Source organism: Cupressus sempervirens, chromosome 3, assembly GCF_028749045.1.
Source record: "Cupressus sempervirens isolate cs-2001-9-10 chromosome 3, ASM2874904v1, whole genome shotgun sequence".
Lineage (NCBI taxonomy): Eukaryota > Viridiplantae > Streptophyta > Pinopsida > Cupressales > Cupressaceae > Cupressus > Cupressus sempervirens.
Window position 1 is genome coordinate 823,194,740 of NC_143120.1, and position 18,522 is coordinate 823,213,261.

Here is an 18,522-nt window from a genome sequence, read left to right on the forward strand (position 1 = left end):
TGCTTGAGTTCTTAGTTCCTGGGTGAATTTTGCCCTTAGGCAAATTCTTACATGGTATCAAAGCAACTTGGAGATTTTCTCATCACATAGCCGTTCGAGACCACACTTGCTTCATTACCTCAACCCTAATTTGGAGTGCTGCAGAAATTGGGAGCGTCTAGAGCCAGATCTGACCTCGCCATTGCGTCCGAAACGCTGAACCGGTGAAAATCGACTGTAAACTTGGCTACCTTGGCCCTAAGTCGACCGTGAGGCAAAAAAATTTTGCAAATCGAAACCCGGAGGCCTCGATTTGCAATATGGGTATGGTCATTATTTTCAAATCTTTGATTTAATTTTCGGATCTGTAATTTTAAATTCTTTGTTCTCTGTGTTCTCTGCATTTTTCGACTGTATTTTTTTGAAATTTTTTAGCCTTATGGGCTGGTTGTAGAGAAAATTTTAGCAAGTACCGAGCTGTCAGCTCTCGGCCCTGCGTGTGGAATATTCCCTTGTTGCAGGGTATATTTATTTATTTGGTGGGCATCTTAATCAAATCCTGATCGGGTCGTACTGCTAAATTGCCACGAATCGAGCCGGACCCTCATTTAATCCAGCATTTTCCAAACAGTCCGGCATAAACATCTCGGTCACGACACCTTTGTAATTGCTATTGCGGAGTTATATATTTAAACAGTGCAAAGTTCCTACGCCTGCTACATGTGGGATTATTAATCCCCAAGCTCGGCCCATTTCCGAACTCTGGCGTCGCAGTAGATTCCGGGCTGCCCGCGCGTGCATTTCTCGGCAACTGCCTGCACGTTAGCTTTCTGACATTCACGTTCCCGGTAGTTAAGTTTTTACAGCGACTGTACTCCCGACTTCCCGTCCTCTCGCTCGCAGAGATCCGGCATTAATTTTCATTCCCGGCAGTGACGAAAATCTCCGGCAAGTTTGTTGTTTCCAGCCCGCGTCCATATTCCGGCACTCCTGTTATTCACTCAGGCACGCGGTTTCACAATTCCCGCACAGCACCTGACATGGACACGCGATCGAATCCGAAGCTGCCACGCGGCAAACCTGCCCTGTCAACCCTTGAAACTGCGTAGTGCCACATGTACATATCAACCGAGACTGCCACGTTAACACGTGGAACTCGGACAGTTGGCACATCATCATACGGCCAGACACGTGTGATATCGTACAGTACGGACAGACAACTCATCTGCCACGTCATCCCAGTGCGTGACTTTTTTGTTGATGTCAGGAAAAGGCTAGGTTAAATTTGACGGTCGTTTGACCGTCATTCCCAAGCCTTTTATAAATGCAGCGACGACCATTTGACCGTCAAATTTAGACTCGCAGTTTCTCTTCCAGACCCCTCTTCAGATTGCTTTTCAGTTTGGCACCCTAACTTTGCGAGCCCGTATCTCGAACATCCAGACTCCAATTTAGGTGCAATGTTTTTTGAAATCAGGTAGAATTTCCTAAATTTTCCAAAGGTGGTGTTGTTTTCTGGTTTTGGTACACAAATTTTGCAAAAATTACATTTTTTGGCAACTGTACCTGCATGATCCTGCGTTTTGTAAGTTCAGAAGCTCCGTACGGGCACATCTGGTCACTTTTTCAAGTTCCGTTTTTTTTGAAAGTGCGTATTTTTTCATTTACTTTCCAGATCTCAAGTCAGATTCTAGGGTTGTGTGGACCAATTTCTCACTTTCAGAACTAGGCCTTCTTTGGCATTGTAAAGCTTTGATTCTTTTTCAGAATTGTTTTAAATCTGAGCTACAATGCTTAAGTGACAGATTTAAGCCTCATAAGGCAGTTGTAAAAGCAAACTCCGAAAGTCCACTTGGTTCATTTTGACAAGTGGCCCATTGTAAATGCACTACTTATAAAGTGCCAACAGCATCTTTTTTGGGGGGGTGGGGTTTGATTGAGTGAAAAGGGGGGGGGTGTGCACTTTTTTTTTGTGTCTCTATTTTGTGCTCTTTTCATTTACTGCATCATGGGTTTTAAATGTCCTCTAACTTCACGCAACTATTCTACATGGAAAGATATTGCATGGAGTAGATTAATGGAAAAAGGATATAGTCTTTATGTTGATGGTACAATTACCAAACCTACTGATGCTAAAGAACTCATTGATTGGCAAAATCAAGACCGACAGGCTTTAGGTGTTATTACGAGTTGTGTACAAGGGGATCTTCTCTTTCACATTAAAAATTGTTCAAACTCTAAAGAAGCTTGGGATAAACTTGAATAGTTGTATGGTAAAGTGGATGAAGAAAAGGGATTTCAAATTGAGGATGATCTACTTCTCTTGGATCCTAAGAATTATGACACAATTCAGGATTACATCATTAAAGTCAATGAGTATAGGGCACTTTTGAAAGATTGTGGAAATCCCATGAAGGATGACAGGTTGATTCATCACATCCTTAAGAGGCTACCTTCTGAGTACGCCAACTTTGTTTCGAGTTTTAATACTCACAAGTTGACCATGGGATCTGCTTACCAGAAGCCTTCCTTTGATGCATTTGCAGACGTGTTGATTGTTGAACAATCTCACTTGGTCGATTTTGGACTTCTCAAGTCATCTAAGACAAAAGCCTTGGTGGCTAGTGATGATCACAAATCTAGTCAAGGGGGGAAAGCAACAAAAAGAAGAAGCAGTGGAAGCAAAAAACACAATCTGAGACACAACAATCCTCCTCTCATCAAGGCGGTTCTTCTTCAAACAAAAAGGGAAGTAATGAAAAGAAGGACAAACTCTTTTGCGCATACTGCAAAAAGCCAAATCATGACGAGCATCATTGCAAGACAAAAAGAATCGATGAGTTAGAAAATCTACTCAAGAAGAACAAGATTCAAGTGCCAGGTACTTCCAAGGATTCTACTCCAACCTCTTCAAAAGGTAAAGGTCGAGCACTTATGGCAAACACAAGTTCTTCGAAATGGATACTTGACTCAGGTGTCTCTTACCACATGGGTTCTTCAAAGGAAGACTTTTCTTCATTGAAGCAGTCAAAGGTATCACACATCTTTGTGGGAGATGATGCTAAAATGGAAGTTGAAGGGAAAGGACATGTGGAAATGGAAGATGGGGAATTCAAAGATGTTCTCTATGTTCCAAATCTAAGTTCCAATCTCCTATCAGTTTACCAAATCACTCACCTTGGAGATGGTCATAAAGTTGAGTCCCTTCCAGATTCAGTGATGGTGCGAAGTCTCAAAGATGATTCATTGGTAGCAGTGGGGAAAGTTAATGATGACAAGAGGCTTTATTCCTTCTCCCACTTTGTACCTAAGAGTCCTTCTCAAGCCTTGTTAACTCACTCTACTTCACATATCAACTTATGGCATGAGTGGTTTGGTCACCTTGACTTCCACTCTCTTTAGCAACTTTGCTCAAAACACATGGTCAAAGGTCTACCTAATATCAGCTTTTCTAAGGGAGAATGTTCCTCTGGTTCAGTGGATATGCATCTCAAGGAGAAGTATGATAAAGGGAAATCTTCTCGAGCTCCAATTGTTCTTCAGCTAGTTCACATGGTGTTAGCAGGACCCTTTGTAGTGACTTCAGTCAGCCAAGGCCGCTACATACTCACATTTGTTGATGATTTTTCAAGATTCACTTGGGTCTTCTTCCTTCATCATAAGAATGAAGTGGTTCATAAGCTTCAAGATTTCAAGACTCGTGTTGAACACAAGTCAAGGAAAGCCATCAAGGTACTAAGGGTGGACAATGAGAACAAATATGTTGACAGAAGACTTAAGAACTTTTGCAAAATTGAGGGGATTGATCTTCAGAATTCACCAGCATTTAGTGCGCACAAGACAGATGTTGCAGCTATGAGGATTAGGACTCTCAAGACCATGGCAAGTTGCATGATAAAGGCCAAGTCTCTTGATCCTACACTTGAAGTTGAAGCCATTAGCAGTGCTACACACATACTTAACAGGTCTCCTCATCCAGCCTTAGATGGCAAGACTCCTTTTGAGGCATGGTGCGGCAGAAAACTAGTTGGGAGTCACCTTGGAGTCTTCGGTTGTCCAGCATGGGCAAACCTATCTTCCAAGAGTTGCAAGGCACCGACACCTAGGCCTTGTACCTTTATCGGTTATGAAGACAATGTGAAGACTTACAAACTGATGGATCCAGAGACACGTGAGATTTTTGTGGAGAAGGATGTTCATTTTGAGGAAAGTTCACCAAGCTTATCCTCTACTCCTCTCCGCACATTATACACAGTGGAAACTGATAGTGACACCAACGATAGTGCTTCAACAGGTTCAGACACGTGGGGTTCTATCGACAGTTGCAGTGAGAGGTCACATCAGTCTAGTCCACATGCTTATATTGCCACAGTGAAAGGTCCAACACATCATGGTACATCTCGTCTTCCACCTACGGCTTCAGTTGACTTGAGAGACAGACTTGAGGACTTACATCTTCTCATTGATGATGATCCTTCTACAGTTGTTGCGAGGGCTCACTCTGACCCTCATGTCCATTCTCTACATGATCAATCTATACAGGTTGGTGTGATTGTGGATCCTTATGAACAGCAATTAGTGGAGGTCTCTTTGTCAGTTGAGGAGACAGATGGTTCAGTGGAACAGTTTCAACAGACATCCTTGCTAGATCTGCATTCATTCTTTTCAGCACAGTTGGAAACGGTGAACTTCAGCATCGGTACAGGGATACTTGAGCAAGTTTCAGGGCCAGCACACATCTTCAGGAGTGTACCTTTGCCTTTGTTTCTTCCTAAGGGGAGGAACACCATTCTGCATTCTTGGACCAGCTCCTTCATCGGAGCAGCTTTCACTTGTTAGCATTCTTCTTTTGGGGGGGGAGCCTATACATCTCTCTTCCTTCTCTCATTCTCTTTTGTATATACTGGATGTATGTCGTAATAGGGGGGTCTTGATTACTCCATCCATCGATCCTTACTTATCTCTCTTTTTGGGGGAGGGTTTTCCCCATGAGGTTTTCCCTCTTTCCCCGCTTTGTGGGAGATTTGCATTATGTACATGGGTACCTAACATGGCCTAGCAGCCAAGACCCATTATGCATCTTCATCCTAGTTTGTAAGCTAAAGGGCATTGCCCTAAGTTGCACTTAAGGGGGGGTGTTGGTGTAAATAAGTATTTACTTATTACACTTACTTAAGTTTACTTAGGTTTATGCATTATTTAATTATTTTGCATTATTTTATTATTTTTATTTGTGAGACACTTAGGAGTTTGCACACCTTGTTGAGTTGTCATGTAGACAACACAAGAGTACGCAACTCTATTTTAGCACATGGTGTCTACAACACTGTTTTGCGTGTCACACCCTTGTAGGCTTATCCTCTCATCACCACACTTACTTCCGTGCTTAATGGAGGATAACCCATATCTACTGGACATGTGCTTGGTTGTATGACTTATCATGTAGCTGATTACAATGCATTCTAGATGTATCTCAGAGGCCTTTATATACAGGCACTCCTAGTGTACATTTACATGACATTACATTGCATGAAACATTGCATGAATTATGACATATTGAATACATTGTCATTCTAATCATACTCTCTCTCTCTCTGGTCTACTATGTGCTTGTGTTTGAGTTCTTAGTTCCTGGGTGAATTTTGCCCTAGGCAAATTCTTACATGTCTTGGTAATTTTTTGCATGATTTGTTATTTTGCTACTATGTGCTAAATCTGGAACAGGAACCGCGTTTTTCCCTTCCTCAGCATTCATTTATTTCTTGGGCGAGTTTCTTACGGCTCATGATTCAAAGTGAGCTCATCGTGGCTATTTCTTTTTGAAACCGACTGCTACTGTTTTCTCTTTATCTGATTTTTTCATCTTCATTTGCAACATTGACGGCTCTTTGCACTTGATATATCATTTCATTTGCTGGAATTTGAATGAATTTTTAATTGTTATCATTTCCTTAGCAAATTCGTGCACTCTGGAAACGCCATTAATGTTTGTAAATTTGGTATTCGGCTGCTGCCGAACTTCTAGCTGGGTAAGAACAAACCAGCATTAATGTTCTTCTGTGCAAGCATTGTTGTATTTCACCCATATCCATGTGGGTTTTCTCCTTCATTTCCATGATATTTCGTGGCTGTAGCTTTTGTCATTTTGTCATTTCTAGACGTATCTGGAGTTGAAAATCAATGCCATATTATTCTAGAGGGTGAATCTTACATGATTTTGGAGGTTCTTTTGACATTTCAGATAGTTTTTCAAAAGATTTGCTTAATATTTTAATTCCATCATCTCCTTATCACTTGAGCTTGAGTTAAAGGAAGTAGACACATTTTCCTTGAATATTTTTGTTGTCAATGTGTTTTTTGATCCAAGGAAAAGAATTAAAAGCCTCTTTTCCAAATTTTCTTGATGCAGATTTGTAACTTCCATAACATTTTCGCTTGCTGGAGCTTGAAAAGGCTTTTTCTGTCTTTACTTCTGTCTCTTTTGTTTCCTTCAGAAGTTGTTTATATCCCTCTCAAATTCGGTATGACTCATTTACAATTATGCAGCATGCTTCTCACATTATGGTATTAATCATCCATTTTCAGATATATTTGCTTAAAATGAGTTTACCAAAGATTATTCTGCACAAGGAAATCTGTTAGGATTTAAACTACATGTCTGGTCTCTGCTAGATTGCATATTCATGGAGTTGCTTGCTTTAATGTTTTATATTTTGCACAGATGTCCATGAGTGTATTGTTATCACCTGTAACCTTTATTTCATCAAGTACTCCAGTCAAGAAAACATTTTCCCTCTTAGAAGGATCACTTACTTCAATATCTTCTGTGGACTAATGAGCATCATTTTCTTGACTGTTGGGAATCTCCTCAACCATGGTTACAGCAGCAGAATCTGATGCTCTGTAATAGAACCTTGGAGTCTCTTTTGCCAAATTTGTGTTGAGTTTTCATCAGCACATTGCAAAATCAATGTGTTAACTAACTCTGCCACCTTGTTATTAAACTGGCCTACATCACAAGTTACAAGTACATTTTCCACATTGCCAACTAATCCTTTAGGTACGCTGCAAACCTGCTTTCCTCTTAGGCTTTTCCCTTTTTGCATTGTGTGAAAAGCATCTAATTTCATTGGTTGCACTTGATCTTTAAATTTCTGATTTCCTGTTTGTTACCATGAATATATTTCATTTCCAAGTTGATTCTGAACAAGGATGAATCCATAACTGTTTGGCAAAATATTGCAGCTAACTGTAAGGTTTCAGACTGATGTAAATCTGTCACTTAAACACTTGGAAAATACCATCCCCTTTTTCTTTATTGAATAACTTGTTGAAGCATTTGTTTATATTAAGGATAAAAGGTTTCATACATGAAAACATCCCTTTGATATCCTTATTATACTTCTGATCAGCTCTATTGCTTCAATCTCTTCTAAGCATGCCGGGCTCAATAACCCTTGTGGGAGCCTACGGTTATATCCGCTTACTTGTTAAAAGATTGGATGCTGCACAGGAAACAAACATGTTAGGAAAAAATAGATCGGGATTTTTTTGCGATTATTTAGATGCAAATGCATGTGCGGGGCAAAGGGTGAGCTTGTTGGTCATTGCTTAGATCATTTTGATTTGGCTCATTTTTTGCATCTGCAGGATCTGAAACAGGAGCATGGAAAGACAGGACAACAGAAGCGAGCGTGTGGGAAACCAGCAACAAGCCAGTCATTCCAAGCAATGGCTGGCACCTATGAACCCTTTTGCTTTTATGTTATTTCTTTTTGTACTTGCATTTATATTGTAAATATGAGGTTCTGACTCATTTTTTCTTACTAGTTAGTTTCACGGCTTGTGTGAAACACTATAGAGATTTAAAAAATGAAATTACATTTTCAGAAAAACATGTAGTACTTGTTTTCTATGTTGTTTTTTGGGTAATGCTTTTTCTCATAAAATGTAATCCATAATTTGGGAATAAATCACTTCAGTAGTATGACCTTTCTTTTTGAACTGATAGGTCAAAAGGATAACAATATTATCATCACAGTTTTCTTACTTGTATCGATAACCACTATCCCTAAATTTCCATCTTGATCACAAATGGCAATGCAAATCTTTATTGAAGAATTCAATTCTTATAATGTTAAATATTTGATTATATTATTTCCCATTCCTGCCTAAGTATGTTTGTTTATCCATGTGTTGACTAGTGAGTCAGGGTGTTTCGTGAACTTAGAATGAAAAGGTATGCCCAAGTGTTGAGAATCTTTCCCAAATGAATCTATTGATACCCTCGACAATAATACTAGTTATCACTGATTATGTCTGATCCCAATTTGATATTCCCAGTGATGGCCAAACAAGTTTTTTTTGCCAATTCGTTCTTCCTATTCCCCACGTCATCCTATCCCTCCAATCTGTTTCTTGCATTGTTTCAAATAGTCACTCTCGTATATGCTTCCCTTTATTTCTTTAATTTGAAGAGTGATTAATACATTTACTTGTTTGTTATTTCCTATTCACTCCCGATATTGCTGTTTTTATTGAAATGTAATCTTCATTCGTTTATCAAATATCTTCATTAGGAATTGCCTGCTGCTTTTGATGGAGACAAGTACCATTTGCAGGTTATATTTTCCTGCAGAATACTCTCCAGATATATATCGAGTGCCCTTCGTGGTCCATCTTACGTCCCGTGACCATTTGCTAAATGGTTGAATGCAATCTCATGCAGGTAACACAATCTCCCCATAATAATCCACACCCCTGTATGTTCCGTACAAGCAGGAGGAGTATAAGAAGCATTGCCTTCTGTAGAATAGTGTCTGTAGATGGTGTTTAGGGCCTCTCTCCGTAGACTTCTCTCTGACTGTATTTTTTGTGTTATAACCGCTTCTTCTTTTCTATATTTCCTTCAGTTGGAATGATTTTCTAAGTATAATAGAATACTCCATATTGGTGTAATGTGATTATCGCTACCTTTATGGATTCACTGAGTTGTATCTCATTTGCCCTTTTGATAGATTCATCTATAACAGAAAAAAAGAATTTCATATGAATTTCTTAATTTCTCCATCCCTGATCGCAACCCAGATATTAGTTCAATGTCATTCAGTTTTTTTCTTCTCAACTTGGGATGAAGATGACCATATCAATTTAAAACTCTGTATTAATTCACAAGATTATACTCATAGGTGCTATGTTTCTCATACTAATCCAATATATTTTATCCCAAAATATTAAATACGAATGACTAGAGATATCTATCCCCGTAAGCAAGCATTGTACACTTTCTTATTCAATGAAGATTCTTCCTTTGCTGTCACTGACTGGATTAAACTACACCATTCTGTCAATGATGTGTGTTCCATTCTTTTGTACCTGATGACGTTTATTCTACTTCTGGGTGACTGTATTTGCTAAGATTGGGTGAATGCTTTAAACATATTTTATCCCCAATACTCAGATTTGTTGATTTCCAGATATATTCTTCCTAATACAAATGGTGAGACTGATGAAGCAATTCTCGTGAATGTCCAGGGGCATTGAAATCACAGGGTCTACACAAACTCAGCAACTAAGAGTTGATCTTTTGTGTTGAAATCTTACAGGCTGGTAGGGGACCTGTTCTGATACCATGCTAAAGATCTCAAAGATGTATATTTTAATTTACTGTCGTAACTTGTAATGGCACTTCTTTAATTTCTGTGTGTTCCAAGTTACCTTCTCAATATATATGTATATAATATTAAGAAAATGTTTCTGTAGACACATGTCCCTTTATCTATATATATACACGCATTTTATTTTCAATAATATTAATGCTCCATGATAATAACAGTGTAGGATAGACATCAAATGTTTAAGGCCGATAGGTAACTCAAACATATGATTTCATTGATTAGAATCATCTGATTGAGGCTACAATCATTAACAACCTCAGTTACTCCATTTCATTTATCAGGGCACCTGCTTATTTCCTGAAACATGACACACCGCTCAACTGGTTTTCATACTTACTGGATTTCTTGTATTTGTCCATGATTGAAATAACTTGCAAGAGTGTTGCTCATTCTCAAATCAAGCATGGGAACTCAAAATTTCCAACCCTGTAGGATGGCAGGAAAGCACTCTGATACCATTGCAATGAGCCCTGTTGGCTCTCACTCAAAGTATGTTGAAGAATGGATTTTTTGTGTTTTCAAATATATGCTTTCTGCTTTTTTCAGAATATGAAATATGTAACAATGTATAGAAATTGAAATTACAAATTCTCTCTTCTATATACTGCTTTCCAACTGTTGAACCTCATTTGCAATACACAGCAAGTCGGCCTGTCCTTCTGTAACAGCAGGTGGTGACTTTTGATGACAGTCCAGTTGTCCAAATATAACTCCCAAAAAGAACTTATGGGTTCAACAACAGTATTCCTTATGTGAAACTGTAACTCTAGTAGCAAGCAAGATTAGTCATATTGCTGGAGTGCATCTTAATGGTAGGACTGGTTCAACCCCTAAATTACTCCCAGTGCTCCCGTCCTGGTTCCAAAGTTGCCTGCAACTTATCACATGCTAAACCTGACTGTTCTTCTTAGTCAACACATTTCCACTGTTACTCCCGCGCTTGGAATATGGAGCTATTACTGGGTGGATGGCAATGGCATTCTAACTCCAGCTATTATACTCTTATGACCTCCCAAAGTGACCAGGTTCAACCCCTAAATTACTCCCAGTGCTCCCATCCTGGTTCCAAAGTCGCCTGCAACTTATCACATGCTAAACCTGACATGTCTTCTTAGTCAACACATTTCCACTGTTACTCCCGCGCTTGGAATACGGAGCTATTACTGGGTGGATAGCAATGGCATTCTAACTCCAGCTATTATACTCTTATGACCTCCCAAAGTGACCACTCTTTCATGACACGGGGCCTTCAAGGAGGTATTCCTGTTATTAACCCATCCAACAATTTTTGCAGGTAATTTTCTCACGTATGGGCATTAGGTATAAGCCAACCCGACTGCTATCTCAATCACCTTATATCTGCTATGATCCTTCTATGATAAACTCTGCTATTAAATCCGACTGAACTGCAAAGTGGTACTCAGATTACCTTGCTGCTGTGAATGGACTCCTTCATTTCTTCTTGCCGTCCAACTCCACTCTGCTAGTTGACGTCCTGTAGCTGAGCTTTTTGAAACAATCACCTTTCAATCCTTAGTTTTCCGAAGTACTATGAATCCGCAGCTGACTAGTTGATATTCCTCGCCTGGTTTGGCCTCGGGTTATCTTCCCCCTCTGCAAGTCCAGACTTTCAAATGCCAGTGGTCATATTAACCTTTTGTGATACCATCATTCTGTGGTACAAAGTATGTGATTAAGCTTCCTTTAGCATGGCCGAACTCTTATTCCACTCTCATTTTTCTTACTCAAACCAAGTGCAAGTTTGTTGCCTTGACTGTTCAGCCACGGTAGGTGTTCTTCTTCACCATCCTTTCTTTGATGCCCAGGAGTTCATGCATACAAATTTGTCCCTTACAGAAAGGAGTTGCTGCCGCTATAGTATGTACTGCTCACGCTTGTTTGGCAAAGACTACAGGTAACGTCTAGCTAAACCCGACATATAATGAAATCACGTCTGGAAGGATATAGGGATTTGAATTGACCAACAAACAACACTGCCTTTGCTGACTTATAAACTACTTACTTCTTATACCAAATTCATACTCTAATTGACCTCTACGTATTGCTTTGGAGAATAACCAATACCATCTTCATTCTGCCGCTGCAGACTGTTGATGTGAGTTTTGTATCACTTACATAACATATTAGGATTTGAATATTCAATATGGGATATCAAACATGCAACTCCTCTCTTGAAAAGTTATTACTCATGAAGACATAAGCAATAGCTCCAATGTTCCTTACACCGTTGGATACTCACTTAGTTTTATCAATGTGATTCATTGATAATCATGTAGGCGGCCTTACGCTATTCATTCGAGGATGACTTGGACTTTGATGGAATGATGGAGATGACGACTCGGTTTGTGAAATGTGCAGAGGCAAATAATGTTGATGGTAGTGATGATGGAGGATTTTTCTCCCAATGGTGATGTTGATGGGAAAGCGATGGTCGTGGAAGGTGAATGGATGTGTTCTAATGCTTGACCTACTCCTTCTAACATCCCTCTCTAAGCTTCGACTACCCAACTACTCACTATTCTACTCCTACTCCTATGAATGAAAGGTTAGCAAATGGACGGGGATCAAACCTAATGAGAGCTGACCAGCGGCCTCACTTCCACAGGTGCAATGATTCGAAGGAATAATAAACTAATTTACCACACAAAGCTTCCCAACCAACCGCTAGGATGCTAGTGGCCTAGTATTGATCCCTATCAAACATTTACCAATGCTACCATACAACTATCTACCTACTTTAACTTCACTTAAACAACTTCAAATGCAATTTGCTTCAACAACTTGAAAGAAAATCTATGTAAGTGGAAGTAGAAAACATGCAATAGCACCCAATGTTCTTAATCAACATGCAAATTGCAACAATGAAAAAGAGAGCAATTTTGGTATTATCTTCGCAACAATTTTTCCGATCCCTTTACAAATGAGACCAAATGGCCTTTTATAGGGGCCAGAAATACAACGGACGGTGGAGATCAAAACAAGATCAACAATCCAAATTGGATCCTCAAAACCCTAATTAGGGTTGCCACCCCATCGGCCAATGAGAAGCTGCCACCTCATCAATGGACCAATGAAAAAAGTGCAAAAAGTGGCAACCAATGAAAAGCCACCAAAATGGTGGCCAATCAGAAATAGACACTTGTCCTATTCTAGAAGAAAGTGAAATTGCCACTTGAGCTTACATCAAATGATCTAATATAAATCTTCCCTTTTCTTTCATCTTCGTAGCTAAGGCAATGAACTTAGCTAGCTTTTCGTTAACTCCTTCCATAGGAGGACAAGGTGTGTGCTTCGCCCTGAGTTCCATTGACTTCGCCACGCCACTTGCTGCTTGTAGTATCCTTTCGTGATCCTTCTCATATTCTTTCTCAAATCCAATAAAAGCATTGAGAGAGAAAAGGGTGCCCAAATGCTTCCTCCTGATGGCAACCTTTCCCTGCTCATCCAATCTCGATCCAAAATCTGTTTCATTGACATCCTCTTCTCTGATATCCTCAAAATCAAGTGTCGCCTCAACGTTGCTCATCATGGTTGAAATGGAAGTGTCGACGCTTGGGTTGTGATGTGCAACTGCCTTTTGTATATCCTTTTATGGTACCGCCATTGGTATTGGTTATTCGCCTCATTTTTGAGAAGAAGGGCATTTTGGGCATCATATCCTCTTTGTCTTTCTTCGTGTTTGCCCGCTTGGGATTCTTACTTGCACTACCATCCTCCATGCTTGTCGCCCTATTACGGAATGGTAGAGTGGTGGACCAGAAGGCAAGAAGAACCAAGAAGAGCAATCCTTAGACTAGAGCGAAAGATGGATGTTAGCTTAAGGACCCCTTACAACTCTAAATGATTTGAAATTACCTCTACCTATAGCCAAGGGGGATTGTCCTTCCTTTAGTTTGTCCTTCATCCGTATCATATCCACTACAGCGATATTGGTGTCGATTATTCTCTTCATTTTCGAGAAGAAGGAAGTTTTGGGCATCATATCCTCTTTGTCTTTCTTAGTGTTCGCCCGCTTGGGATTCCTACTTGCACTACCATCCTCCATGCTCGTCGCCCTATTACAAGATGGTAGAGTGGTGAACCAGAAGGCAAGAAGAACCAAACGGAGCAATCCTTAGACTAGAACGAAAGATGGATGTCAGCTTAAGGACCCCTTGCAACTCTAGATGATGAAAATTCACCTTAACCAATAATCTTATAGCGACTTTTCGGAACCTAGGATATGACTTCAAGAATTTCAAATCCCTTGCAAATCATAAATTTATCATGCAATTCACCTCCAAATAAAATTACCCAACCTAGGGCCAAAATCGCAGCGTCTTGAAAAAAATCAGAATTTTATCTTCCACAAATTTCAGCGACCACAAAATTCGCCCTCCACAAAATTTGGCTCCCACAAATTTCGGCCTCCACAAAATTCGGCTCCCACAAATTTCGGCTTTCACAAATTTCGCCAAGCAAGAAAAGTGCAAATTTGCTCTTGCAAAATCACCAACAACTTGAGAAGGACAAGTGAGAAGTAAGGAAGAAATGGGAGAGAGGCCTCCTCTTATACCCAACTTTCTTATTCCCCCCAAGCTGACCAACTTGGACCCTGGGAGAAAGAAAAACAATAATTAATGCAAAACTATGGCCCACAATTAAATACTTAGCTAAAATTAATTTTGCCATGATGAAAATTAATTTTTAAAATTGTCAATTAGTTCTAAATTGCAAAAAGAAATTAAATGGTGCCTTGGAGATGTTAAATATTTCCATTTAATGAGGATTTAGTAATTAATACGTCATTAAAATTGTATTTTGGCTAACCAAAAGTCATTTTTCAATATTAAATTACCAATTTCATTAAAGGCAAAAAGTTTTCAAGGCAATTTCAATCTATTAAAGGCAATTTTTTGCAATTTTTCTCAAATCGATTCTGCTATGCCAATTATAAATTTTTTGACAAAAATAAAATAAAATTGCTTCTAGAGCCAAAAATCGATTTTTGCAATTTTATTTCACCATCACAAAAATTAATCCTTTTCACCAAAAATAATCAAGATTTTCCAAATGACCAAATTTAACAAAATTTTCATTTTTTGAAAATTATCCAATTTTGTACAATTATATCCAAATTTTCAAAAGAAAATGTCTAAGTGCAAAATTTACAATTTTATCTTGCCAATTGGAATTAACTTTGAAATATGTTCGGCCTAAGGATAGAATTGGTGGCTTTGGAAAATCAAGTTGAAACTGGGTGAAAATAAATCTAACCTTTCTCCCACTGGCCCGATAGTGTCCAAGGCTCAAAATTCTCAAAATTATTGGACAATTCAAAAATTTGCCGAGGCGATCAAAAAAAAAGGGGGTCCCAAAAATTTTGGGGCGATGGTGTGAAAACCTCACAACACAGACCTTCCATACTGAGATATGCAATGGACTAGTTCTGAGGAAATCACACAATCTGAAGAGCTATTAGGGAGAAGCTAGGTTGGCATCTAGTCTCCTCTTATTTCTTATTTCCAATGAGAGTTTTCGTCCTCAGGAAACAAATCCAATCACATTAAGCAACTAATAGGATTCCATATAAATGACATATATTCGTTGTGTTTTCTTCCTGTTCAACCCACAAGATGGCAGGACCTATAGCTCTGATACCACTATAATATCCCTTTCCAAACATTTACTAAAAACCCTTGATATAAAACTTACAAATTTAAAATTGAACAGTAAACCAATATTTGATATAAATTCCAGAACTTTAATCGATTCGTAACCAGCAGATATGCATACAAGAAAACTCGAAAAGGTTTGTTTGATTCCTCCAATATTCAGAAGCACATATATAAACCAGCAATTAACACAAATAGCCGCTAAATGCGTTACTGTATTATACAACAGCAATATAATAACACGCAACAATCCAATAAAAATCCAATCTTATAAACAGCAATAATAGTCAAATTGACAAATGTAGATAAAACCTGTAAGAAGGCTAGGTTTGTGTCCAACCTCCAAACATTTCTTCAAGGGTTTGCATCCTCAAAGAGATAACCAGCCACTGTTTCCAGCTCCTCGAATAATATTTTTTTTTAAATATTATAATCTTCATATCTCCCCATGCAGAGCCTATTGTATCTTTATCACTTTTCCCAATGTCATGCACGCCCTTTTAGGCAATGTGGGATAAAGCACCCTTTTGTCCTTTAGTCACTTAAGTGAACATAATACCTTTTTTACATAAAGTGACAAGTTAAATGAACTTTAAAAGTCACTTAGTCAATAAACCATATAATCATCAAGCATCAAAATAACTGACCAAATGAACTCAGATAAGCACATGCAATAGCTTGTTCGAAAGCTCTCGGCGAGACACTTCCAAACCAACACTGAGATACCAAGAATTCTAAACTCTATTTTCTTACTAAAAAAAGTAAGCATCCGGACAACCTGCCAAAACTGCTCTAATGGATCTAAAAATAGAAATGTCTAGGCCAAATCTCGAACTAAAACCCGTAAAGAACTTTTTCACCCCCGAAATCTAGGCGAAGTGTGCCAGCAACACAAAATTATAATGTCCCAGAAAAAGGGGTCATTACAAAATAGGCCTCTCATTCCCTACCATCATAGAATGCATTCTCTCAACTCCCATTGTCCCATCCTAGGAAATCTATTGAACATAGATTGATATAAATGGTCGAAGATCATTGTGAATTATAAACCAATTCTTAAGTGCAATACAAGAAAACAATACCAAGCATAATGCTCTTCGGCTTGTATACTCAATCTCAACAAGACAAACAAAATTGAGAAATAAAAATCACAAGCCAAATACTAAAAAGTTAATTTTTTTAAAAAATTTCCAATACTTGGGCAAAATGAATCACTGTCCAATTATACCTAGATAATGTCGCTTTGCTTCACATCAAGACAATGATTGTCTCGAAGAATAACCCCTAAAAACATGTGTTCCATAAAATATCCATTAAAAAGATATATCTTCAAGGCAGTGTGGTAAATGAGAAACATAAGAAAAACAGAGAAAAGTAAACAGACAATTGTGACAAGCAACGAGTAAAAAAACAAAGACAAACCTACCAAAATAAACATCATGCCACAAACAAGTCCAAAACATCAATGGGAGCACATCTCCACTGATTTCAGAAGCACTTGTACATAAACTACCAAGTTCAGGAACAAGTTTTTCGAGTGGTAGATAGAATTCATAGAATGGCAAGCTTCACCCATTTTTGTGAGACACGTGAAGAAAAATTTATACAAAAACCTCTTTCTAAAGTTACAATCAAAGTAAAGATTGCCCAAAAAATTGAAAGCAACAGAGACACTAAGTTCACTAATAGTTTCCCGAAAACATTCTCAGGAATCTTGGAAGACAACAACATTTGAAATATGTGACTCCCAACAAACCACTGGTTAGGCAAAGCAAAAGAAAAGAATCATATTAAAAATTGAATAAATTTGATTAACAAGACGTAAAACAAAAGCCCTCAATAACAGCGGTGGAATGGTGCCTAAAGCATCTCTAGCCTAAGAAAGACATAAAAAAGGTGATTCCGTCCTAACTATAAAATACATGTACTTCACCAAGAGAATGCACAAAAAGCTTCTTATTAGTTAATGCTCAAAAAGCTTGACCAATATCAGAAATTATGATTTTGTTTAAACCACTAAAATTCCTAGTATATTTAAACCAAAGAGCACTTACACAACTCCAGTTATGGCACATGGGATGTGTTTTTGTGTTTTACCTGGCATTAGTTCTGATAAACTTGAGTTAAGACCAGAAGGAATATCCCCCATATGTGTGTCAGTTTCGTTTCTCGAAGACAAGAATGTATCCACACTGAATTTTGTAGCATCTGTATACATTAAGACAGTACCAGAGCAGATTAAATCATTCAATATATAAATGAAACTTAAATTGGGTGCAAAAAATAGTGAATAGATCATGAAAAGTCCAAATGTATCATAGAATGTCGACCCATATTCAAATAAGCAGTGTTACTCCATAGTAGATGCTATAAGAAAAGAAATGCACTGTAGTATTTCCTTTCAACAGGAATAATGAATAATATTTACAGTCAATGTTGTATTCCGCATGTGCCATTCAAAAGCATACATTGAAAACATGTACTACACAATCATCAGAGTGGATAGACAATGTGATCCATAAGTACACATGTAAATACTGTCATAAGAAAGTCCATTTCCACAGTTCACTCATGAAAGCCAATATCTGTAGCCATTACTTTGCTATATTTTACAATCCTTTTTGTTTTGTGAAATATCTTGAATTATAGATGAAAAGATAAGTATTTACATCAGGTCAACGCTTAACTGTGAGGGATCTAACAGAGTTGGACTTAGACAGAGACTGTGCTTTTACTATGATCAAAATAAAAAGCAGGCAGTAAAGCACAACTAAAGCACTGATGGCCTAGTTCTAAAACATGAAACAAATTGAGGGAGATTCTCATTTATATTTTATTCATCTGTGTTGTAGACTGAAATCTCGTGCTAATATACAATACTTTGACCCAAAGATATTTGACTGAGAGATCCACGGCATCCAATATCAACAAGAGAAATTCTTTACATGTGGGGCAAGAAACATATATATTCGCTTATGTGCTGGAGGCATTACTGCTGTTTGGGATGGCTAAATACTTTTAGGAGATCAGTAATGTGCTGGTAAAGAGGCTTGTGGCATGTGTTTCACAACTTTACTCAAAGCCTTTCATCAGGCATTGCTTGTTTCTTTGGATCAAATTATTCTTGCAATTGTTCTGCCAATGTTCATAAGGATTTTTCAGTGGTTTGTCATTAATTAGGAGGTGTTTAA

The 18,522-nt window shown here is 38.3% G+C and overlaps 1 protein-coding gene across 2 annotated transcripts in view; it reads right to left on the reverse strand.

Annotated features, from left to right (window-relative positions):
* Nucleotides 1-18,522, reverse strand: part of LOC149569312 (RAD3-like DNA-binding helicase protein) — a 266,529-nt gene that overhangs the window by 102,009 nt on the left and 145,998 nt on the right. For both annotated transcript variants that reach the window (XM_089822038.1, XM_089822037.1), the window contains exon 21: nt 17,429-17,539. In XM_089822038.1, the coding sequence (XP_089678164.1) occupies nt 17,429-17,539 (111 nt within the window). The remainder of the gene's footprint in view (nt 1-17,428; nt 17,540-18,522) is intronic.